At 38.5% G+C, this 24631-nt stretch overlaps 2 protein-coding genes across 6 annotated transcripts in view; both read right to left on the bottom strand.

The window, feature by feature from the left end:
- LOC117254478 (semaphorin-4E) overlaps positions 1–6736 on the bottom strand; it is a 30813-nt gene extending 24077 nt beyond the window's left edge. The window contains exon 1 of the mRNA XM_033622817.2: positions 6597–6736. The gene's annotated coding sequence lies outside the window, so the exon portion shown is untranslated. The remainder of the gene's footprint in view (positions 1–6596) is intronic.
- A 1466-nt stretch (positions 6737–8202) lies between these two features.
- LOC117254359 (uncharacterized) lies at positions 8203–24629 on the bottom strand. Of its 5 annotated transcripts, none has more exons than XM_033622573.2 (6): positions 24507–24629; positions 17385–17510; positions 16759–17163; positions 15076–15132; positions 14463–14597; positions 8203–8880 (listed from the first exon to the last, which is right to left on the bottom strand). In XM_033622573.2, exons 2-6 carry the CDS (start codon positions 17428–17430, stop codon positions 8681–8683), a joined length of 843 nt encoding a protein of 280 aa, XP_033478464.2. In that variant the 5' UTR covers positions 17431–17510; positions 24507–24629; the 3' UTR covers positions 8203–8680. The 5 variants fall into 5 exon arrangements, with proteins under 5 accessions (XP_033478464.2, XP_078024574.1, XP_033478463.2 ...); XM_078168448.1 differs by having other exon boundaries at positions 8206–8880; positions 14463–14579; positions 16759–17166; XM_033622572.2 differs by having other exon boundaries at positions 8209–8880; positions 16759–17166.
- Positions 24630–24631: the final 2 nt, after the last annotated feature.

Raw genomic sequence — 24631 nt, 5'->3', positions numbered from 1 at the left:
GTTAATGACGCTCCAGTGCGTCATCGAGTCATAATCTTAGGCCCGCCCAAAAAATCCTGGACACAGAAATGGTGAAAAACACTTTAACTGTCTGACTCCACAGTTTAGTACCACGCAGTTTAGGGATAGACCGATATGGATTTTTTAGGGCCGATGCGGATACCGATTTTTTTCCATCACCCTTAGCCGATGACCGATTATGGACTGCCGATTTTCTTGAGCCGATATTTGGGGCCGATACTGCTTTTGCTCCCTCAATTAACATTAAAAAAATGACACAATAATAACAAATATTACAGGTCTCAAGTTTAAAATAAGAAACATTTATTGAACAGTAAAAAAAAACTAAAACAAGATGGAAAGTTGAGATAGAACAGGTAGAATATTATTATTATTATTATTATTATTATTATTATACATTCAAATAAAAAAAAGAGTTCAGTGCTCTTAAATCTTCCAGTAATGTCTTTATAAAATAAACAAATATTTAAGCTGAAGCATAAATAAAACAACAACTACTGTACACAGTGGGATTTGCTGCATGTGCGCTGCAGGGTCTTCTGGCAACACAGAGCTGCCCGTGGATGCCTGTCTGTAAATCATGCCAGGGAAAAATAAATCCGCGAACCCACGCGCGTATCGGCCAATGCCGTTACAAGTAAAAAACTAAAATATCGGCTCGATATATCGGCCGGCCGATGTATCAGTCTATCCTTAATGCAGTTCACAATCTTTTCAGTTTTCAACATGTAATGTTATAATGTGTTAAGAAAGAAATGACTGATTTTTCTTTACCTGGACTTTAATGTCAGTTTTCTCATTATTATTTTTAATAAGTCTCTCATTTTTGGTCTCTGTTACATTCACCAAAACATCTTTTATCATCGAGGTCAGCAATCGGCAACCTTTACTATTGAAAGAGCCATTATTGGCCAAAAAATATACATTTTTTTTAAATCTGTCTGGACACACAAAACAAATTTAAATAAAGGTAACAGCCTATTGAGTCTAAATTAGCTCACTGACATTATGAACAGGTCTAAATGAGCATTCATAAATATGATTCACTACATGGTGGCAACTGCAGTGGGCTATTTGTAACTGTTATTTATTTTTTTTTAAAAGATATTTTTTGGGGCATTTTTGCCTTGATAGATAGGACAGTTAAGCATGAAGGGGGGGAGAGAGAGAGAGAGAGAGAGCGAGAGAGAGAGAGAGAGGGGTAATGACATGCAGCAAAGGGCCACATGCTGGAGTTGAACCTGGGCCGCTGTGGCAACAGTCTTGTACATGAAGCGCTGGTCGTGAACACAAATTAATCTGTCCACACACTATTAAATCCTTTATTTCCCTCCACGACTTTTCCTATTTGGATTTAGAAACCATAGCTAGCCTTGCTACAGAGACTCCAGGCTAACCACTGCTGCTATAGTTCCAGACTGTAGACGTGTGACGCACACTTTAGTTGATGAAATGTTATAACTTTTTTAAACTGATGTGCAGTCTGCACATTTTTACAACTGTAGAATGCAATAATCACGTCAGGCCTACGACGATGACAAATGAAAATGTGAATGTTTAAAAATAACCATTATTAATTTCCAGATAATTTCATGCCCCTGGCCGCAGGTTGCCTCCTGGTCGACACCTACTGACTCTGCATTGTCTAATTTTGTTTCCTTTTTGATATTGTTTTCATGTATTGCATTTTCATTGTGAAACACAATGAGCTACATCTCTCGTGTGAGAAGTGCTCTATGTAAAGTTTATTATTATAATTAAAATATGTACCGTACCTATTACAATAAATAGAAAAACAATGTTAAACTGTCAGTCTTTTGAAGCACAAAGACAGCGTCATGGACGATGAGCTTTAACAAAACCAGAGCAAACAGTAAGAGTGACTGAAACAGTTTGTTTTACATCTGCAGATGTGAAAATTATCTCACACACACACACACACACACACACACACACACCTTTACGCCAAGCATAAATCCTTAAAAGGTTATCACTGTGACTGCTGGTGGGTTTTTTTACTCATCAACAGCTGTGGGTTCAAAAGGCTGCAGATGAACTAGTACAATACGTTGAAGAAGCCCTCCAGCAGTATCTCCAGACACTCCAACCACTTAAAGCATGAGGGTATTTATAGCCTGTTCAGGAGCCTCCACTGTATCTACAATACTCTACGACGGATTCTCACTACGTGCTGCCTTCAAAGTAAAACCTCCAAACAGCAGCGACTGAAACGTGCACAGACAGGCACACTGTTGTCATCGCCATGAGTCATAACAAATCCATAAAGCCGTGTGAACAGTCAAACAGCTGGAGTGAGACGTGACCGCGTGGGCCCGCGCTCTGGTGTACGTCTTCATTTGTGTGACTGCACTTCGCCGTGCTGTATGGGCGAGGCCTCCTCCGGCTGTAACTGATTTACCTGAGCGGCTGACTAACTGGTCTACAGGTTTGGTGCTGGTTGAGCCAGTGGTTGACTGGGTTGGTGGCTTTTTTCCTGCCAGTCAGACGTAATCTGAGCGGCCCACTGGCAGGCCGGCTGGTGAGCTGGCTGTGATACAGTATTCCATCACAGGAGCCTAAACAGGAAACCGGTTGTGGGAGGCTGCTCACCTTTGACACTCCTTGTGTCACAGACTCTGTTGTGAAACACTTGCTGGAAAACACACCCCAGTTCAGCAGCGGGTGATATTTTTGCGAGCTCAGATGGCTAAAACAAACCATTCCTTTATCATAATGACAGTGACGCGCCACCTTTTGTTTTGATGTGCAGGAGACTTGTAATTAGCTGAAAACAATACTTCAGAAACATGCTGTGTGCACAGTCCTCAAGCATGTCACCACACGCATCATTAAGCTAATGGATAACCAAAGCAAACAGCACCATGAAAATGCAAAAACCTGTTCAATAAGATAGCTGCCTGTCCGCTCTGACAAATTACTTGTCATCGATGAGACAAGTCTGGTTGAGTGTAAATGCACGCCTAAACGCACACATACACACGGAGGTACACACGCACACACACACACACACACACACACACACACACACCCAGGCAAGTCTCAGCAGGAGACGGGCACAAAAGGAAAATGTGAACACCCGAACATCTCAGCTTGCTCGACCTGTGTTGTGTGACACGTTTACTGACAGTCGGGAACACCCATGAAAACAAAATGTGGTGAGCACTTCAGTTCGGATTTTAAATCAACACCGAGAACTGATTTAATGACTCTGACACTGTCTGTGAATTTATTCAACTTAATCGAGTCAATGCCAGAGCTGCAGCCAACAATCATGTCAATATTTATTTTGGCCAGTTGATGAATTGTTTGGCAAATTATCAGAAAGTAGAGAAAAGTAGAGGTGGGAATCAGCACAGGCCCCACGATAAAATATGATCCAATACTTAAGTCACAACTCAATATTACTGGGGTTTTTCGCAACATGCTGAGTACTGCAATAACACAGTTCCCTCACTCTGACATCTCTCCACTTTGTGCATGTATAGGTCCTGTTTGTACTGTGTGTAATTGACAAGCAAGAGTGAAAACATTAAATTTCCCCTCAGGGGGATTAATAAAGTAAATAAACTGAAACTGAATAAACTATTACCTTTTATTATCTTGCTTCATTAAACTGCAAATCAATTACTTGAGGAAAAGCTTAATCAACATGTGTTTTATCTAGTTATATAAAGTTTTCAGTCTCTTCGTGTCCATTTAACCACTTTTTTTGCAGCAAAATGCATCAAGTGAACTCAAAAAGCAACTGATTTTATTATTTGAGGCTACCAAAAGTTTAATTTGTATTTGCAATTAAAAAATCTGTACTTGGCGCCCATGTATTGCCAGGCAAAATATCACAAGACTATCCTGAATTTATCCCCGACCCTTATAAAAAGTAACCACCATAACTTCCTCCAGCCCCGGGTAAGCCTTCAGATGTCTCGTTTTGTCTGAGCAACACTCCAAAACCCAAAGATAGTCACTTCAATATGATATAAAACAGAAAAAAGCAACAAATCTTCACACTGGAGAAGCTGGAATAAAAGAATGTTTGCTGTTTTTGCTTGAAACATTAATTGACTATTGGCAAACCAATTCAGCTCCAGTCAGTACAACGAACTGTGTTTGGGTGTACTGGCAGAAGAATGGAGAGATAATGATGGAAGCAGCAGATACGCAGCTTTCAAACACACAACCATGAACAGCTCTTTCCTGCTGTAATCCTCCTCCTCCAATCCTAAACCTTTGTATGTGAGTTCATTACGAGCTGCAGTAACACGCTGGTTTATAGTGAACAGAAATGAGGACTCGAGTCACATGACTTTGAGTCAGACTTGAGTCCTCATTTGATCATTTTAGCCTCAACTCGACAAAACTGAAAAAGACATGCAACTCGAATTGGACTTTGACACCAATGACTCGGAGGTTCACTTAGACTTGTGCGTTTTGACTTGAAGATACTTGATGTGTCCCCCCCCGAAAGGTCAAAGACTACAGAGTATGTTATTTTAAAAAGTGTGCAACGAATCAAATCATTTCTAGGGACGCGCGGTAATATCGGCACGTCATCGGTAAAACGAACTATTGGAATCGTCCAACATGGTTTTTCTTATTTTGCACGATGGATGAATATTTCATAAATTGAAAATTATTTTATTTCATTTCATTTATTGCCGTCACGACATATACATGCATAACATAATGTTAATTCCACTACAGAAAATAATTAGGTGGGGAAAGAAGAGGATATATCGGTATCGGTTATTGGCAAAAAATCCACTATCCAATATCGTGCATCCCTAATAACTTCCTGAATCACCTAACTAACACTATTCCCAGCAAGTCGGCTCTTAATTCCCCAGATCCACTTTCTTTGAACCGATCCAACAGCGTCCAATCAGGCTGCCAGAAAGAACTGTGAAGGTGTGATGTCATGCTACTGAGCGCCAGCTGGAAAATAATGCGACCAAAACGAGCTTGTTCACGCACAAAACAAAAACAGCAGTACGCAAATTGAGCAGGTCGAACATTACAGAGACGCAGCAACTTCCAGCTTTGTTCGATATTTGAAGTTGTACAAAGAACGGCAAGTCGAGACTGATATTAGCATAGTTAGCGAGCTGATGCTAAGCTAATGTAATTACTGTGTTATTAAAATGGCATTACATTTGGTGAAGAGCACATTATGACTTGCTTGGGACTCGGAAGCCTAATTTCAGGATTTGGGACTTGACTTGGGACTTGTCAGACCTGACTTAGTGGGGAGAGTGAGCGTCTGGTGATCTGGCGGTGAACCAAAGCAACGTCCTTGCCACAGCGGCCGTGGGTTCAGCCTGCAGCCCCAAAAAAGACTTAGCATTACTTGTGACTTGGTCCCACCTCTGAAACAAGTGCGTCAGTGATGCTGCGTTTCAAACCGACCTGTGTGGTCACCTTGTGCACGTACAGCTGTGGACACGTAAACCGACATGAAGCAGAAGTTCAGTGACCGTGTGGTGAGTTCTGGAGTCTGATTAACTGCAAATACTGAGGGGAGAAAATGATCTTTGTTGTGGGGGCATCTGGTGACTAGTCATTACAAATACTGGCGTGCACACACGGCGAAACACAAAGGCAACATGCGTCCTCTTCAGCTCAGCCCACAGAGTTCCAGTGAGTTACGTCTCTATGAGGTTGAGCAGTGTGCAGCCCTCTCACTGACACCCTGTGACCCCACTGAGCTGCGCTATGACAGCTACAATTGGGCAATCCCATGAGCAAGTGCACTGACAGCACTTAGTATATCCTCTGCTCCCTTCGCCTGTCACACACATGCATCATGTGCTTTAATTCTCACCCTCCATGAAACTGCACACACCCTTACATCTCATAAACTGCTGTGAGACACTTAAACTCAGTCACACTGCTGCAGACAGAGCGTAAAAACAGGCATTCAGATATTCTCTTGGTGAATTATTGATGTATTTAAATAGATTTTTAGCTGTTTATGTGGAGAAAAATCAAATTATTGACAAATGTTCCACAGAAGTTAAACCTGACCACAGGATCACAAGCTGCTGGTTTCTCTCTCTGGAGTGTTTACAGAGAGATTTGCGCATTTAAAGGAGGCACAATAGTTTGTCACTGGGTTTAACTGGAGAAAGATCTGTGTACTTAAGCTTATTAATAAACACAGTTGTGATCCCAGAGCACTCTCCCTGCAGGCTCTAACCACATATCATATCCGCTGCTTTCACACTTGCACTGGAGCTTTCAGCAGAGACCCTACAAGTTGGAGCGCCTCTCTCCGTGTCCGTGTCCGTGTCCGCGGCGGTGGGAAGTGTTTGCACGGCTGCTTAAACGCATATCCTACCACTGCTTAGTGTAGCTTTCAGCTGCTATTATTAGATATATCCTATAATCTTAGATAAGACAGAGAAGTTACAGTGTGTGCACCTCTCAGCCTCACAGGTTGCCAGTCTAATTCCCAAACCCGCCCGAGCTCCGTGGAAAACAACACTCCAGTGGGACAGAGAAAAAAGCTGCGCACAAACAAGTGACCGAGTGAGCGGCTCGGTCCGCGTCACACTCACCGGGACAGGCTGTCGGGATCTGCAGAGACCGCTGAGACTGCTGCTGTGTTTCTGGTCCTGGATCCGGCTCGACACTCTGCTCCACCTGTAACGCTCGCTCCACATCTGAGTCCTGCGGGGAGCGATTATCTGGCAGCAGCTCTCAGCGGAAGGCAGCGCCTGGTGATCATGTGACGTTTGATTTACCTTTCTTCAAAAACAGCCAATCAGTTGGAGCTGCAGCATAACGTTAATGTGCCCATGAGCTGGACTACCTGAGCTCTCAAGTTTTATTCTTCAAGTGTTTCAGTCACTAGCTGTGTTAAACCTTTGCACAGTTTGCATTTGTTTCTTTACTCACTATTTGTATTTAAGTTAATGTAATTTTAAAAGTTAGTTGGTTAGTTTTCAGTGGTATCTGTTCATATATTTATCTTCATTTTATATTTTATTTTTTCCAGCATTCCTATTCCTTATTTTACAGTTTTTACTTTTACGCACCTTCTACAATAAATTATAATAAAATAAAATAAAGTAAAAAATAAATAAAATAAAATACAATAAATTTAAGTGAATTTAATCTAATTAATTTAATTTAAGTTAATTTAATTTTAAAAGTTAGTTGGTTAGTTTTCAGTGGTATCTGTTCCTGTATTTATCTTCATTTTATATTTTATTTTTTCCAGCATTCCTATTCCTTATTTTACAGTTTTTACTTTTAAGCACCTTCTACAATAAATTATAATAAAATAAAATAAAGTAAAAAATAAATAAAATAAAATAAAATAAATTTAATTTAAGTGAATTTAATCTAATTAATTTAATTTAAGTTAATTTAATTTTAAAAGTTAGTTGGTTAGTTTTCAGTGGTATCTGTTCCTATATTTATCTTCATTTTATATTTTATTTTTTACAGCATTCCTATTCCTTATTTTACAGTTTTTACTTTTAAGCACCTTCTACAATAAAATATAATAAAATAAAATAAAGTAAAAAATAAATAAAATAAAATAAAATAAAATAAATTTAATTTAAGTGAATTTAATCTAATTAATTTAATTTAAGTTAATTTAATTTTAAAAGTTAGTTGGTTAGTTTTCAGTGGTATCTGTTCCTATATTTATCTTCATTTTATATTTTATTTTTTCCAGCATTCCTATTCCTTATTTTACAGTTTTTACTTTTAAGCACCTTCTACAATAAAATAAAATAAAGTAAAAATAAAATAAAATAAAATAAAATAAATTTAATTTAAGTTAATTTAATTTAATCTAATTAGTTTAATTTAAGTTAATTTAATTTTAAAAAGTTAGCTGGTTAGTTTTCAGTGGTTCATATATTTATCTTCATTTTATATTTTATTTTTTCCGGCATTCCTATTCCTTTTTTTTTTTTTTTTTTTACAGTTTTTACTTTAAGCACCTTCTACAATAAAATAAAATAAAATGAATTTAATTTAATTTAATTATTTAAAAACAGTTAGTAGGTTAGTTTGCATTGGCATCTGTTCATATATTTTATTTCGTTTTATTCTATTTCATTTTATCTTATACCTTACATTGCAACACCTGCACTGTCAACCACCTATGTTTGCACCACCATTTTAATCTACTGTAATAACAGCGCTCTGATCTATTCATCTATCTAATCCCAAATTGATATGCAACATTAAATTGTTACTGTTATTATGGCAGGGTAACAATCAATAACATATAGGCCACTAAACATTAAGATATAACAAAGGCTGCATTTTCAATATCTTGAGATTTTATGATTTTAATATAAACCTAACGATACACTACATATTTCACACAAAAAAAATCGAATTTGTCACTATTTGCTTATACGAAAGCAACATATGCAAACATGTTAAAATAAAAGAAATAAAAGAAAAAAATATTTTGAATTTACTCATTGACAGCTTCTGCCATCTGGTGGCTCAAAATATTTTCACAGGAAATACCTGAGAAGAAGTACAAACTATAAGGTACACATGTAGAGTTTAAAGGAAAAGCCTAAACAAACAAACAAACAAAAAAACAAAAACTATAATGTAAAAGACATCATTCATGTTTCACTGCAGTGAGCACAGCTACAGGCCACGACTACACATGATGATGAGCTGGTTTGGAGGTTTGTGAGGTCCCATCACACTTTCGATGTTTGTATCTTCGCTTGCCGTCATCGTAGGTCCTGCTGGGATTCGGGTTCCTGAGGTGTTGAGAGGAAGGAACCGTCTTCAGGTTGTCCATCCCTGGGCGAGGTGAAGGCTGCCGACGAGTGTTTGCATAGACAGGATCTTCTCCTGCATGAAGACACACAAACAAGATGAGTTTCAGATGTTGAGCTGAGACTCACTCAACTAAAGCACACAAGTATTAGCATCAAAATAAACTTAAAGGAAGTCATTATGCTGAATGGCACTTTTCAGAATCATATTATATTATATTATATTATATTATATTATATTTCTAGATTATAATTATTGATGCATTATTTTGTACATGCCTTTGATGTCACAGCCTGGAAAGGTGGAGTTATTTTAATTATTTCATATACTGCTATTAAAATATATCATAGTTCATTAGTTGATCAATATTTTGAATTATTAAATCTGCAAAGTAACTTGTAAAATAGGCTGCGACAAATGTAGTGGAGTAAAAATAGAAAGTACACGTTAATCAGTTTGTTACAGAAACCTATGATACTCGAGTAAATGCACTTAGTTACATTCCACCACTGCCAGTATGTAATACATCTAAATTATCAAGCAGAATCTAAATATTATATTATTTTTGTTTAAGTACTGTTTGTTTAACTGATTTATTTATTTATTAGTTTATTTACTTTTTATAATGCTGACTCGACCAAATCTCCCTCAGGAAGGATGAACACCTCCTCAATGGGACTAGATACAGGTTAAAAATAAATGAAAATGAAAATGTTGTAAATGCAAAAAATGAAATTAAATTAAAACTGAAATTGAATTAAATTGAATTAAATTAAATTGAATTGAATTGAATTAAATTAAACTAAACTAAATTGAATTGAATTGAATTAAATTAAACTAAATTCAATTGCATTGAATTAAATTAAATTAAAAGAACTGTTTAACCCTGACAGTGTTAACAGGGGGGAAATTATTAAAATAATTTTTGTAATAAATTGTTATGCATTGCAAAGAAAGCTTTACTTCTAACCCTTCTTCCTGATATTATAAAGAATGACGGCCTTATGTCTAACATTAAATTTCCTGTAACTTTCCTGGTTATTATTTTAAAGCTGATCTCTACTTACAGTTTGGCACTGCTGTACCTTGTCGTGAGTTATCTGTCTTTACACCCAGTGAAATTAAATTGGTGCTAATTAGCCAAGTATCAAGTATATGCCTAAAAGCTGCTATGAAGATCTGATGTATTAATAAATCATATATTGTAATCTTTCTTTACAGTATAAATGATTCACAGACACTCTTTAACTCTTTATAAATGCTGTCAGTTAAGGATGATTTGCAATTAAAAGTCTATCAGGAAATGTTTGCACATTTCATCTGGCCTGACTGCAGCTAGACTGGAAGCCCCCGATACGCTCTCTGCATTTCAGTCACTTCAGCACATTTTCTGTGTCAGTGCTGCTGCAAAACATGAGCTGCAAACACAACATCACTTCATACTCTGCAGTACAACACTTCATCTGGCCTGTAAAAAGTGCCACCCTCTCAAATGTTTAACTCAAGTTCCAGAAGTCCTTTAATTAATCAGTAAGTGCATCAATGCCACCAAGAGGAACATTTTTAACTTGATAGTCAAGAAGGTCAAATGACAAAGGAACTGTGTCGAAGTGAAAGTTTCTATATTTCATGAGGTTTCACTGAGGTGTTACAGAGGCGGCAACCAAATTAAATATCCTGAAAAGTTTCCATCAAGCAAACATCAGCTTCAACAAAAACACATTTACAGACTTCTTGCTGTCCGTGTGCATCTTTCCACTGAGTCCCTGTTTCACACTTAGCACCTTACAGCAACTATAAAAAGCTACGTTTCTGTCTGTGATCGATTACGGTGACATGTTGTGTACGCATGCAGCCTCCTCCATTTAACATAGCTTTTATTCAGTGTACCATGCAGCTCTATGTTTTATTACAAATGCAAAGTCCCTGAATCATCACTGCATCTTTATAATTTGGTGGCTGGACGTCATCGACCACTCACAGACAGCAGCATTAGTATATTTCTATCTATAAAGCAATACTGGGCAAACTTCCGGCCGACCTCTGCACCTTTCTGTGTGTCAGCTGTGGTAGTTACCGGCTACGCTCCTCCAGGTGGTTGCTTTTTAATGAACCCTGGGTTACTTATAACACACAAAAAAACTTGTGGTATGACACAACATCCCCTGTGTGTGCTGTAGGTAGTGTGTAGCTTTGTCCTACTTCTATCTGCAAACCACCACATTCAGGCCCTCTTACTCATCTTCCCCTCTGCATGAGCGGCCCGTTGTCCCTCCGTGATGTCTGATGGAAATATTATACCAACATGAAACTACATCAATAACATAAAAGGTTTGCACATGACATAAATGAGCTTGAAAGATTATAAGCTAAAAATGACAACAGTCACTGATTGTAAACTAAAATAAATCTAAAGACCATTGAATCTAGATTTAAAGCGTCACCTGCTATCACCTCTTTTGGCGTTATATTTTCAGTGAAATTATGAAATGTGATGTTTGAAAGGTTGTGAGCGGTGGCTGAAATATTTTGCATAATAAACTCCACTGAAGAAGCAGCAATTTGATCACAAAGACGTATTCAGTGCGTTACTGGTTCAGTTAAAGAGAAGTCTGACTTCTGTGTGAGAGCAGCAACAAAACTGTGGCCCAAGTTAATATATAGTGACAGAATTGACCTATGGCTAAGCCCCGCCCTCAAACGCGATGAGCCAATCACAGTGCGTATAGCCATTCCCATACACTGGGACATTCTCTGCCTGGACGTCCATTGAAATGCATTACAGAAAGTCAGTTTGTTCGGTTTTATGAGCTTTTTCTGAGATTTGAAGTTTAAAAATGGTCAAACGGTGTGCATGGGGTACATGCAACTCTGACACAAGGTATCCTGAGAGGCTGGGTGACCAGGTGTATTTTTTACACTTTAAACCACATCTCAACCGAGAAAAGTGTCTCCTTTGGATAAAGTTGTGTGGTAACGTTAGACCACAACATCAACTCAACGTGAATAAGATTAACAATGATGTCTACATCTGTTCTAAGGTAAGTCAACATTGTGTTTGAGGCAACATATTGTCACTTTGCTGGAAAGAAATATAAAGTTATCTTTAACATCTCTAGCTAACGTTAGCTAAAGTTAGCCTAACGTTAGCTCCTAGCTGCGTTGTTCATCATGTCACCTTGTTTGCTGGGAGTTCATTAGCCTATTTTGTTCTAGTTTTGTACTTTGGTGATCGTACATCATTGTTAGCTGTTGTCCAAAGGGCTCTAGTTAAGCTAACGTTAACTTCTGGAGCTTAGCTTCATTAACTTATCTGTAATGGCAGAGATAACAAAGGTTGGCAAACGTTATGCTGAATGATTCAGTGTAAATACTGTAGCACCAAACTAACGGAGAGACACTCTTGGTAAAGATGGTAAAAAGGCCGTTATCCTTTTCTCATATTCTGAGCCAAAAACCTTAACTTCAGTGGCACTTTAACAGATGCGGTTCACAAGCGTACACTGTGACCTGTAAATTTTGGCTTGTAATTTAAGCTTTTCATCGACCTTCTCAACAATAAAATGATGAATATATCCCTCCAATGCGTAGTTTAGGCCCTTTTGGTTACTTCTCAATGACATCTGATCGTTATGTCCCCAAAAATCATCAACTGCCTCCTGTGAAATGCCGTGTGCTGTGACACCTGCCATAGCGCCGGTCACTAGCTATGTTTCCATCCAAAAGTGATTCGAATCATTGGGAATGCGCATTAAAAGAAATATGAGTCCTGTGTGTTTCCATTAAATGTACGGACTTTGGTGAAAACTACGAACTTGTGCGAGTTTTCTGCAGAACCGGAAACAAAACAAGTCTCGCATTCTTCTTCTTCTTCTTCTCCTACGTTTTCTTGTAGTTGGCAACCAGCTTGTAAATCCATTACCGCTTTCCCGAAGCTGACATCTTCTACTGTCTTTTTTTTTTTTTTGTCCGACCAAAAGTACAAAACCCAAAGACAGTGATTTAGATCAGATAGATTTCGGGGCGATGTAGGGGACACGTCCCCCTCCATATTTACACCATGTGCATTTGTTCCCCTCCAGCAAAAACTTGTAGTAGCTGAGGACTTTCATTCTGACAAAATTAAAGACATTTACACCATAAACGGATGTAGCAAGGGACAAATTGGTGAAAAAAAATTACCCCAATGCAGGAAATTATGTGTTTGATGCTCAAATTTTTGCAAAAAATAGTTTAATTCGTGTCCTACCCCAAATACTAAAAAACAAAACCATCACCCGTGGCCAAAGATATTCAGTTACAGTGATATAAAAACAGAGAGAAGCAGCAAATTTTCACTCGAGAGAAGCTACAACATGAATGATTGTAGTTTTTATCTGATTACCTCAAAACTGCACTTAAAAGCCTGGTACCAATTAAACACCCAGTCCCTTTTACTGGCCCAGTGTGGCTACACATTTTGACAAATAAAGGCTTGTCTCAATTAGAGGCCTGGTCTGATTACCAAGCAGTTCATTTTTTAATAGAAATTCTTTGGGTGTATGAAACCAGTCTGTGAGGGTCCTCAGATCAAAGGAGTCAAAAGGGTTTTTAATAAAAATTAATCCAAGTTGTGAGGATTGTTTTAACAGGATAAAGTGTTGTGTCAATGTGCCGGGTGCCTCAAGTAATCCTCGATCGCTGTAACTCTCTCTTGTCTCTGATGCTCTGTCTGTCGGAGTTAGATCAAATGATTTGAAGCCTTATTTTAAAGTAATTTTCATACTGGTTTGAATAAACAATTTGATTGTATTGCCCATCTTTGTTGAGCAAGGAATTAAAGGATTGATTTCAGTGATTTAAGCAGATAATATCCCGGGCTATTAATTGCAGTTTTATCGTAAATGACTCAAATTTGGCAAAAGAAAAGTGTGAAAATTTCACACTAAACTTATAACAGTTGATGTTTCATTTTACATGATTAGTGCTGGAAGTCACTCCTGTGGGAGCTTAAAGAAACACATTTTTACATGTTAATTATAGACTATGACTTGTGGAGAATTCACAGGTAAACTTGTCTCTATGACTGGCATTGCAGTAAGAGTGGTGGGCGGTGCAGTGTGGGTGGTTTTCCAGCTTTGCTGACATGGCTTCTGCAAATATCTGACGTTTTTCTCAGTATGGGTCAGTCGGCTGTGACCAAGTTTCACTTTGTTCCTCCTGCACTGAGCTCTGCCTTCAAAATGAGGTTCTAGACTGTGGTCTGTTTTAGAGAATTGTCTTTACATCAACCACACAGCACAAGGCAGGCTGCCTCTTTTTTCACTTTGCAGTGAAACCACATGAACCTCTTGCTCATAGAGTTTGCATCCACCGGACCTGAGTTGGGCAGACCTAACTACCTGCCATCATGAGCTGTCACTCAAACAGAGACACACAAGAAAAAATCTTCTCATCTGTTAAATGCAAATTCTTTGCAAAAACGAAGTCAGTCAGAGCATATCTGAGATTGTTTACCTTTTTGTTTCTTGCCCTCTTTTTACTTCCACACAGCAGCTTTTATCACAGTCCTGCGGCTTCTCCTGCCTACAGAGCTTATCTACAATCTATAGATGCTGTTTACTGTAGTGTCAGTAGATGATTATCTAAACCCTCCAACTGAAGAGGAAGGCTGGTACCTCTGTTTCTGCGCCATGTTCTTCTCAGACAGACACATGTGACCAGGAGGACGATCAGGATGAAAGCAGACACCCCCAGTATGATCCACATCCAGAGGTCGATGATGGGGGGGCCGTCTGTGGGAGACACAGTAGCTGTAAGAGAAAAGCTTTGTCTTAAAATGTGATCGCAAATATGCCAGTTTATTACAGAGTGTGTATAAGTAGGCCAGTTGTTAAACAAGGCCATGGCACAGCTTCGTTAAATCTTCAGCACATGAAGTTTGACTTATAGAGCAGCTACTGTACAAAATGTCTCCTTCACAAGAATAAAGCTGATTAAACTGAGGATCTGTCAAGTGACAAACACAGTGTGCGTGTATGCACAAGTTCACACCTCACAGAATAAAGATGAACACTTTGAAACAGGTCTGACCGCCTCAGCCCTGAGATCTCATCACCTCTATAAATGGATATCTGTCTCTGCAAAGCAACACTCACCAATAAAACACATGCGGCCACTACAATAACAGCTCAGACTGTGTGCGATTGTCCATAATGACTAGGTACATACACACTCATACACAATCACACACATATGCATACATGCGCACACACGCACATGCACACACACCTTGTTTAGCTGTCACTATGGGTCGTGATGGGTACGTTGTGTGTTCGATGCTCTTCGCTGTCACGGAGGAAACAAAATTTCATTTAGTAACAGCAAGCTAGAATCTTTCACGAGCCCCTCCATGACATGTTAAGCTTCGTGGCAACACGTCACTTCATGAACCCTTCATTTCACATTTATAAGCAGCCTGTGAGAGCAGGGTCGGCTGGGATGGTACCTCTTTGACTTTAAGTGAGAAAGCAACTCTGCCATTCACCATGCTCAGTCACACCCTCCTCATTTTCAGCCTCAGAGCTGAGACCGTCTGACTAATCCTCATATTTACTCACTGTCTTAAAAACGACAGCGTGAAAGTACCTTTATGTCTTGTTTTTTTTTTTTATTCTGCAGTATTGTTTTTAGTTGTGCTACATACAAAAAACATCACTGGAAAGCTGATTTCCTGGCGTATTAGTTGGTGTTAGCTGTCGAATTTTTTTGTCGGTGGCGCCAAAATGTGTCTGCTCTCCCTGACAGTATTGTTTATAGGTAAACAAAAACAAGACCAAGACTTTTCCTTACTGAAGAAGACGCACTGCAAAGTCACAGAGTGAATGATTACTCCATGAACTCCATATAGGCCGACGCTTCAACCCCTGAGCATATTTTGAATGTGCAGAGTTCAACTATTTTTTAACTCTCAAGTTGTTGTCATAAACTTTTTTTGTTTGTTTGTTTGCTTTCTTTTTTTCAATAGCCTACATAAACCTATCAGCCATCTGTAGCCTATGATAACCACGCTGAGCTGATAGCTGCCACCGAAACGACGCCTCAAAAGACTTTCATATCTCAGTTATTACGAAAAATAATAATATTACAAATGTTTTCTTTTTCTTGAAGAAATGTGCAAACAAGTGGCATTGTAAATAAAAGGTGTTCATATTTAGACTCCAGTTTTTCTCAATTTAAATTTAAATTTTTTAGCTCAGAGGGTGTCTCAACTCCGGGCTCTAAAACTGTTAGCAGACGTGTATCTGTCAAGGGATCAAATTATTGCCATAACCGTTTAAGTAGTAATGGAAGCTTATTTCATGTCGATACAAAAATGTCTCAACCGACCCCGCTCTCCCCTAATATATAGTTTATAAGCCACTATAATGTAGTTGTAATTAAAACATAAGCAGGGTGCAAAATTAACTTCTTTATCCACTGGCCACATGGCTGATGAATGTTCAAATTTGACCAGATACCAGACAGTTTAATGTATTTTTGGATGATGAGTGAAGCAAACCCATCAGCCACTTACATATTTTACCAACAGGTGCACGGTGCTAATTTATGTACCCTGGATTTAAGTGTTTATTAATGTATTTGTCAACAAGCGTACCTCCTCCTGTGGGCACCTACTGGTCTATAAACACGAATGAAAATATATTCAAATATAACTTTATAGGATCATCGCTGACAAACACTGTGCATTAATAAAGACTTAAAAACAGCTACATTATAGTGCATTATAAACCATTTGTTAGTTGTTTGTATATTGTTTCTAAATGTGAAATTTAAATCAGAATCAGCTTCACTGGCCGAGTATGTGAACACATACAAATAATCTGACACTTTCTTTTTTGTTCTCAATGTACTTACACAGAAATAGAAATAAATAAAGTGTCACCAGCCTCATCAGTTACACGTAATACTTACAAATAACTACTTTTGTTCCATTGCTCCTCTTTTTGGTTAAAAAGGGAATCTCTATTATGACTTCGCAAAAGTACCATCCGCTGTTCTCCTCTGTTGCATTTGATAAAGTGTACACCGACAAAGTCCCCTCAGTGTCTCGCCCTTCATCCTTCGAGTCCTGCTTTGGTTTGTTAGACGCCACGGTGGAGGTCCTTGCAGACTTGTTAACCATCTCTGTATGTATTCTGAGTGAATCATTGAGTGAAGGTCCAGAGCGTTTGAAATACCAGACCACTCGTAGTCTGGAATGGTTCTCTGTCCTCAAACGGCAGTGGAAAGTCAAAGTGGAACCAGAAGGAACTCTCTCTTCTCTGATGTTCTCATCCAGAATCACAGGAGCTTGACCTGATATCACCAAGACTGCTGCTGCTACACATAGACAGATAGACAGATAGATAGATAGATAGATAGATAGAGATACTACTTTAATCACTTAAAAGCAGTACAAACAGGTGAATGTGTTTAATTCTACTGCAGCTCTGCACACATTAACTTTCACTCAGTTCATTCATTGTCTCATTAAACACCCTCATGTTTTATCTTTATGGCTTTGCTGTCAGTGAATTGTCAGTTTTCAGGACCCTTACCTGTGAGTAACACCACCAGCATCGACCGTGTCAGCCACATTTCCATCGTATCATGTGAGAGGTGGTCTTCGTCGTCTTCTTCTGCTCATCCTGTCTGCTGTGAGCCTGTCTGCACATCTGACAGAGCTAGACAAAAAAAAAGTGTGTAGGTGGGAGGAGGATTTTTTTTTCTTTTCTTTTAAGTGTACTGTGAGAATAAGTTGTTGTCTGAGGAGGGGACTGACTGTGGTGGAGGTTGCACACACAATACATTTAGATGGAAAACAGTGTAGGCTTTCAAACAGACCAGAGAAATCCCGGACTAAACACTACATTACTGTTTCATTTTGTTTTAATCAAAAGACATCAAAGCTGGATGCTTTCTCATTGCTAAAAAAGAACATCCTGCTGTAGTCACACCTCTGCAGGTTGGTAGTGTCAGATGTCGGTGGCAACGCGCTGAACACAAATAAAAACGGCACACAACGAAGATCCGAGGGGTTTGTGAAACCCTTGTGGGTTTTGGTGCAAGGGTGCTAAAACACATTTACCTTATCCCCACAGTGGTGTACAAGGAAATGAGCGCTGAGCTTCCTGTGACAAGACACAACTGAGCATGATGAACTTTCAGATTCAATCTCCAACCACAGCTTACAAGGTAATTGCAGGAGAGATGACAAAGATCAGAGATTATATAATAAATGTGATTTTTCTCACAGTGTAGTTTCATACAAACGTGTTGAGGTGCTAACAGAGACACTTTAAAACAGAGTAACCACTAAGATCTCATCTAACTCTAAGTTTGAGATGTTTTACAGGTTTAGGTGATTAAAACCTGGAACCTACGTAGCACTGATTTACTCTAATATCTGGTATAAACTTGTCTTTAAGTCCCTTGAAGAAGGATGCAGTGTGATAATAAGTGTTTGTTCAGGACAGCGGAGACAAAAAACCACAAGAAAAAAACATCTCAAGTGTACAGGGGGGGGGGGTGTAACATCTGAAACCTCAAGCATATGAACTTTATTTTCACAGAGGCTGAAAGTAGGTCTGTAATGTCTGTAATGGAGCAGAGAAATAATCTCACATCATTCTGTTAGTGGAACAGTAGTTCAGGTTTGAGCAGGTGCTGTGGCTGAAATATAACTCGTCTATACTTTCAATTAAAGTGGAAATACTACACATTTACACTATGGAAGGCTGCTATTGAAAAACAGTAGGCCTACAGACATGGAGCTCCTTGTGTGTGCTCTGATATTTTATGTGTAGCTTGTTGCACATTTAAATATTTTTGGGTTGGAAATGATTAAAGATGTGTCTCTGAAACAAAAGGTATTTATGTTGTTTCAATTTATGCAAACAGAACAAAATAATCCAGCATGTAGATAGATAGATAGATAGATGTGAAGTAAATTAAGGAATAAGAATGCTGGAAAAGATATAATGCAAAATGAAGATAAATATATGAACAGATAACACTGCAAATTAAATTTTATTTTATTTCGTTTTATTACTGGTATTGCAATGTAAGGTCTAATATGAATATATGAATAAAAATAAAATAGAATAAAATTATATATAAATATAAATATTATAAACAAACTTTTTTGTAAAAGGTACTAAAATAAGGAATAGTGATGCATTATTGTTGCATTATTGCTCAACTGTACCTTAACACCATTATTGTTAAAGGATAACTTCGGTATTTTTCAACCTGGGCCCTATTTCCCCATGTGTGTGTGTGCGTATGACTCATGGGTACAACTCGTTCTAAAATTGGTTCAGTATTGAGGGAGGCGGATGCACCCGGGAGCCGCGAAACGAGCTAAAACAGTAACGGGGGCAAATGCGTCCCGTATAAGTTCGTGCATTAAAAGTGCTTTTTTTCGCCACTGACCGGTTCAGATCACCAGTGCTATCTCTGTAAATAACATACTAAGTGTTTCGAACATTGTTTATATAACATTACCTCCACTGTGTCTGTAGCTCTCTCTACTCCTGGGACAGCCGTTTTCTTGAGGAAGAGGTGTTTCGGGATTGGATGCCTTCTCTTCTTCTTCGGCTGGCAGTAGTCATCTTGGGAGAAGTGAGCACTGCAGACCCGATGGTCTGCAAGGCGCAGTGTCTGGACAGGAGTGTTAGCATCCATTTGTAGCACAACTAGCCACAACTTCAGCATCTCGCCATCCGACAAAGGCAGCCTATGAAAGCTGTACAGGGTGTTGCGCGACATCCTGTTCTTGCAATTCGGATAAGCACAAACACGAACCATTGTTTTCAATCGATGCAGTAAAATTGTCAGCTGTACTCCGGGACAACCAGCGCCACTCGGAGCGGCGCTCAGCATGGCTCCTCTGTTTTCTTCTGGCAACAAGCAAAGCTCTCGCGAGATGACGTCACACAGCCCAGAGGTAAGGGAAAAGCTTAGTATGCTATTTACAGAGATAACACTGGTGATCTGAACCGGTCAGTGGCGAAAAAAAGCACTTTTAATGCGCAAACTCATATGGGACACATTTGCCCCTGTTACCGTTTTAGCTCGTTTCGCAGCTCCCGGCTGCATCCGCCTCCCTCAATACTGAACCAATTTTAGAACGAGTTGTACCTATAAATCATACGCACACATACACATGGGGAGATAGGGCCCAGGTTGAAAAGTTATCCTTTAATGTACAGTTTTACAATGTATGTGACACAATAGTGCAAACAGGCAGGTGGGAGCAGGAAGTTATATAAACAATAAAAGAGAGCACATCTTATAAAAATAGTGGTGTTACCTGACGCAGTCATTCTGTGCTCATGGCCTGTTTGGCGTAGAGAATAAAGGACCTCTTATATATGTTCCGACTGGTTCTAAGTCGACACCCAGACGGGAGCAGCTCAAACTCTGAGTATCATAGATGTGAGGCATCAGCAACTGTATGTTTGGCCCTCCTGCGTACAGCACTGTCAGACACATGACAGAGTTGTTTCTGTGACGTGCCGATCACCTTCCCCAAAATACTGACAGTCTTGGAGAGCTTGTTTTTGCTCTCTGCACTCAGGCTGCTGTAACGTACCATGCTGTGATGTTGAATGATAAAATGCTCTCTGAGTTTTCATTAAAAGTTCAAGTCTGTTCCACTTTTTCTCCAGGCTGGTTATTGATTACAACCCGCAGGACGTGACTGGCGCCATCTGGTTTTGTTTGTTTGTGTAGGGTCACATTCATTTCCAGTTTACTCGCCTGACACCAGTCCTGAAGATTAGTGACCTGATTAAAGTAAGCCTCTTCATACGTGGCATTATCTTCCAGCAGAGGAGCAACCAGAGACATACCATCCGCATATTTAAACAGCTTGACATTGTTGCTGTGGGCGGTCATTTCCTTTGTATACATAGAAAACAGCAGTGGTGACAGCACACAGCCCTGTGGTGTCACACCTCATGTCTTAGGTCATGTTTCTTGTTTCATGCATTCATGTTGCTTCCTGTGTTAGTTTGAAACTCACATCCCCCCTCGTTTCAGATCACTTCACTTCCTGCCTGTGTGTGCTTTCCCTCCCTTTTGATGACCTCATCTGTGTCTGATTGTCTGTCCCGCCCTGATCAGCCTCACCTGTGTCTCATTATCCTTCCCCTCACCACAGTGTTTAGTGTGTGTCTTGTTTTCTCTCAGTGTCAGCTCGTCTCAGCTCCTTGTGTGTTGAGTGTTCCAGTCTTTTGTTTCCCAGTGTCCGTTTCTTGGTTTTAGGATTTAACCTGTTGATTGACTCTGACTCTGATCCATCCCTGTTGGATTTGTTTGCCTTCACTGGAAGCCCCTCTGTGTACCAAACCTACCTTTTGACCAGTGAAGACTGTGTTATTTTACCTGCTCCAACCTGCCTGTCTACAGTCTCCATTAAACTACCTGGCTCGACTAATAACCTCAGTGAACTCTTATTGTGCCATTTGAGTCTGCATTGGGTTCCTATTATTACTACAAACCTTAACGAACACTGTTAAAACGTAAAGTTTCAACAGCTACATGATAATGTACAAGGTTTATAGAAACGTACAGTGCGTCTCTGACTATCCGGCTGCACATTTAGTAGCAATATGATCAAATTTCTTTTAATCAAGAATTTGTTATTGCTGCAGAAGAAATGAGGTGGCCACAAAGGTAACTTGTCAAAAATATAGATGTACAGTAGTTCACACCCATTTAACAAAATAACATTATTCTATCATTGGATCTCATTGATTAAAAAAGATTATATATTTTTATTCTGCTTCAGGATGAAGTCATTCTGTTTGTTTTAAAACATTTTGCTAACAATCACACAGATACAGCACGCTCTGCACTGTCAGACAGGTGTTAAATCAGTGAATGATCTAAGAGCTTACTAACTGCTGCCCGAGAGAAAATGTCAAAGGGACATTTGTGTCATGCAGATCGTCCTGTAGGTGATGGCATCCTGAATGAATACTGCCCTGGACACCTATTTACTAAATCATACCTCCTTCCAGAGATGGGCAAAATGTATTTTGATAAAAAAAAATACAAAATACCCCTCAAATAAATGTATCAAAATGAAATACATGTATTTTGTATTTTCAAATACAGAAAATACTTTTTTCTTTTTCTTTCTAGCAGCGACGCGCAGCTCTATAGGTCACTCTGTCGGTCGGTCGGTTAGTTGGTCCGCAAAGCTTTTCATGAATAACTCAAAAAGTCCTTGACCAAAAATGCTCAAAATTTGCACACTGCAATTAGAGACCATGAGTAACTATACCAGAAAGAATGCCCACAATTTGTCCATAGGTGGCGCTATACTAACCGATTCAAATCTTTTTGTGAATAACTCAAAAAGTCCTTGACCAAAAATGCTCAAAATGTACATGCTGCAAGTAACCACAAGTAACTATGCCAGAAAGAACAACCATGATTCATCCATTAATGGCGTGATAGTAGCAAATTTGGTCGCAGCTGTTGCAGATTTACGCTTGTTTTCTCACAATTTGGTGTAGCAGAGTATTCAGGTTTGGGCTATAGGATATACACAGTTAGCAGTTACACAGTGAATAAGGCAGTTAGCATAAGCATCTCTAGCTTGATATTATAACTATCACCACCATGTATTTATACAATAGGCGATGTAGCCAGACCCAGACATAAATCACACATCAAGCCAGTCGACATCTGTCACACTCAGATAAAATATTTCCCTTGACAGACAATCTGTTGAACTTGGACGACGTGAGCAGCAAGGTAGTCTGCTGGTAGTGTGGGTCCATCCACGTGAGCAGCATGCCTGACAAGTCTAGTCTAGCTGTGCTGTGAACTGTCCACCAGCTAAACAGCAGCAAGATACTGTAGCTACTGTAGCTAGTTCACTTGTTTGCTGTCTAACTTGGAGCCTTTGGAGCCCTGTGTTCAACTTGTTTCAAATGAGAAAGAGAAAAAAAGCTAGGGACATGTAGGCTACCCTAAAATATTATTTATTGATTCAGATTTAGATTCAGATAACTTTACTGATCCCACGTGAGGCAATTCATTTGTAGCATACTCATCCCAAGCATCAACCACAACAACATACCGTTTCCTATGTGATGCACAGTCCAGTAAAACAGACCACTAGGTCATTGAAGGGCACACTGAATGGCCCAAGTTTAAAAAACATATAGATAAAAATATATATATAAAAAAATGTATTGTTACATCCAATATTATAAGAATGTGTAGCCTATTATTTTTGTTTTTGATTCGTGGAGAAAGTATTTTGAGTATTTTAAATAAAAAATTACTCCACTCAAAAGTATTTTATTACAAATCACATTTGCTTTTTATCGGCCTCATCAAATACAAATTACAAAATACTCAAATGTAATTGAAATACGTATTTTAAATACAAGTAATAGAAATACTGACCATCCCTGCCTCCTTCCAACAAGCGAGGGTGATGCATCCAGGACAAATGGTGAATTGCAGCATAATACCAGCAATGCATTTATTGAAACTCTCTCTAGACAAGTGAATAAATCCATATCAGCAGAGCTGGATTAAGACCCAAACCAGACAAAGCTGACAGCTGCTCCGGGCCCCCAGATTTAAAAAAAACTCCAGGTTCACCGTGTGTCTGTTGCTATGTGGTAATTATTTTACACCACGACTTGTGGTGCTGGCTGGTGTTTGGGTCCTACCATCCACAGTAGTGTGCTGTGAGCCCTGCACCTGACTGGGCAAACTAGAGGCCATTGTTTAACATCCTGATTTATTTCAGTATGGAATCGATCATCTTTATTGGTCACAAGTTTTCATCAAAATATTTAACAGATGTTTGTTGAAGCCCATCGTCAGTACATATAAGTATTTAAGCTCATTATAATATCTGCCTTTGTTTTAGCTCATTATCTTGTTTTATTCATTGTATTTGACACAAATAATCTTTTAATCATGTTTTAATGTTATAAAGCCGTATTGTATGGTGTTGTTACAGTGTGAGTCTGTTCACAATTATGCATGAAAACATACATGAACATTGATGTTTTTAATTTGTATGTATATATTTAATTGTTATTTGTTTCTTCACTTGCTGTATGCTTTGTCCTATGAGTTATTTTTATTGGTTAAGTGCACTGGGACCAAATAAAGTATTATGACTATGATTATTATAATTATTATTATCATGACTATGATGATGACTATTATTATTGATTATTATTATTATTATTGATGGTGTTGTTATTATTATATTTAATCTAATTTAATTTAATTTAGTTTCATTTAATTTCATTCAACTTAATTTCATTTAAATTTAATTATGTTTTTTTGTATTTTTGATTTAATTTAATTTAATTCAGTTCAACTTTATTTAAGTTCAACTTTATTTTATTTTAGTTTACATTTTTTGATTTTGTCATGTTTTTGATGTAATATAATCTAATTTAATTTTATTATATTTCATTTTATTTTATTTTATTCAACCTTTTTGATTTTTTATATCTTTAATTTAATTTAATTTGATTAAATTTAATTTATTTAAACTTTTTTATTTTTAATATATTTAATTTAATTTAATTTTTATATTTTTTTTTTTGTTCGGAATGATGTCAGCTAATAACCCATGCTTGAAACACACAGTGAAATCCCCATCAGCCCAATAACCCTGGTATACTTACTTTTCTCCGACAGTCCCTGAAGGCAGCATCACTGCAACAGAAACAGCAGTACCCAGAATCCTCCGCTGCCGCATGCGCACTACGCACTACGGCCCAAAGGCGTTGGTGGTTGGTGTCCGTCCGAA

This window comes from Epinephelus lanceolatus, chromosome 6, assembly GCF_041903045.1.
Source record: "Epinephelus lanceolatus isolate andai-2023 chromosome 6, ASM4190304v1, whole genome shotgun sequence".
In the NCBI taxonomy this organism is placed as follows: Eukaryota; Metazoa; Chordata; class Actinopteri; order Perciformes; family Serranidae; genus Epinephelus; species Epinephelus lanceolatus.
The sequence above is the reverse complement of the archived record's forward strand: the minus strand, read 5'-3'. Positions and strand labels throughout refer to the sequence as shown.

What these genes read in the sequence shown, in the direction of transcription:
- LOC117254359 (XM_033622572.2), bottom strand. Translation starts at nt 17,430, where the DNA reads ATGGAAATGTGGCTGACACGGTCGATGCTGGTGGTGTTACTCACAG. An exon ending in CATAGTGACAGCTAAACAAG is followed by an intron (nt 14,598 to 15,075) that starts GTGTGTGTGCAT and finishes TTTCTCTTACAG; the next exon opens with CTACTGTGTCTCCCACAGAC. An exon ending in AACATGGCGCAGAAACAGAG is followed by an intron (nt 8,881 to 14,462) that starts GTACCAGCCTTC and finishes GTCTTCATGCAG; the next exon opens with GAGAAGATCCTGTCTATGCA.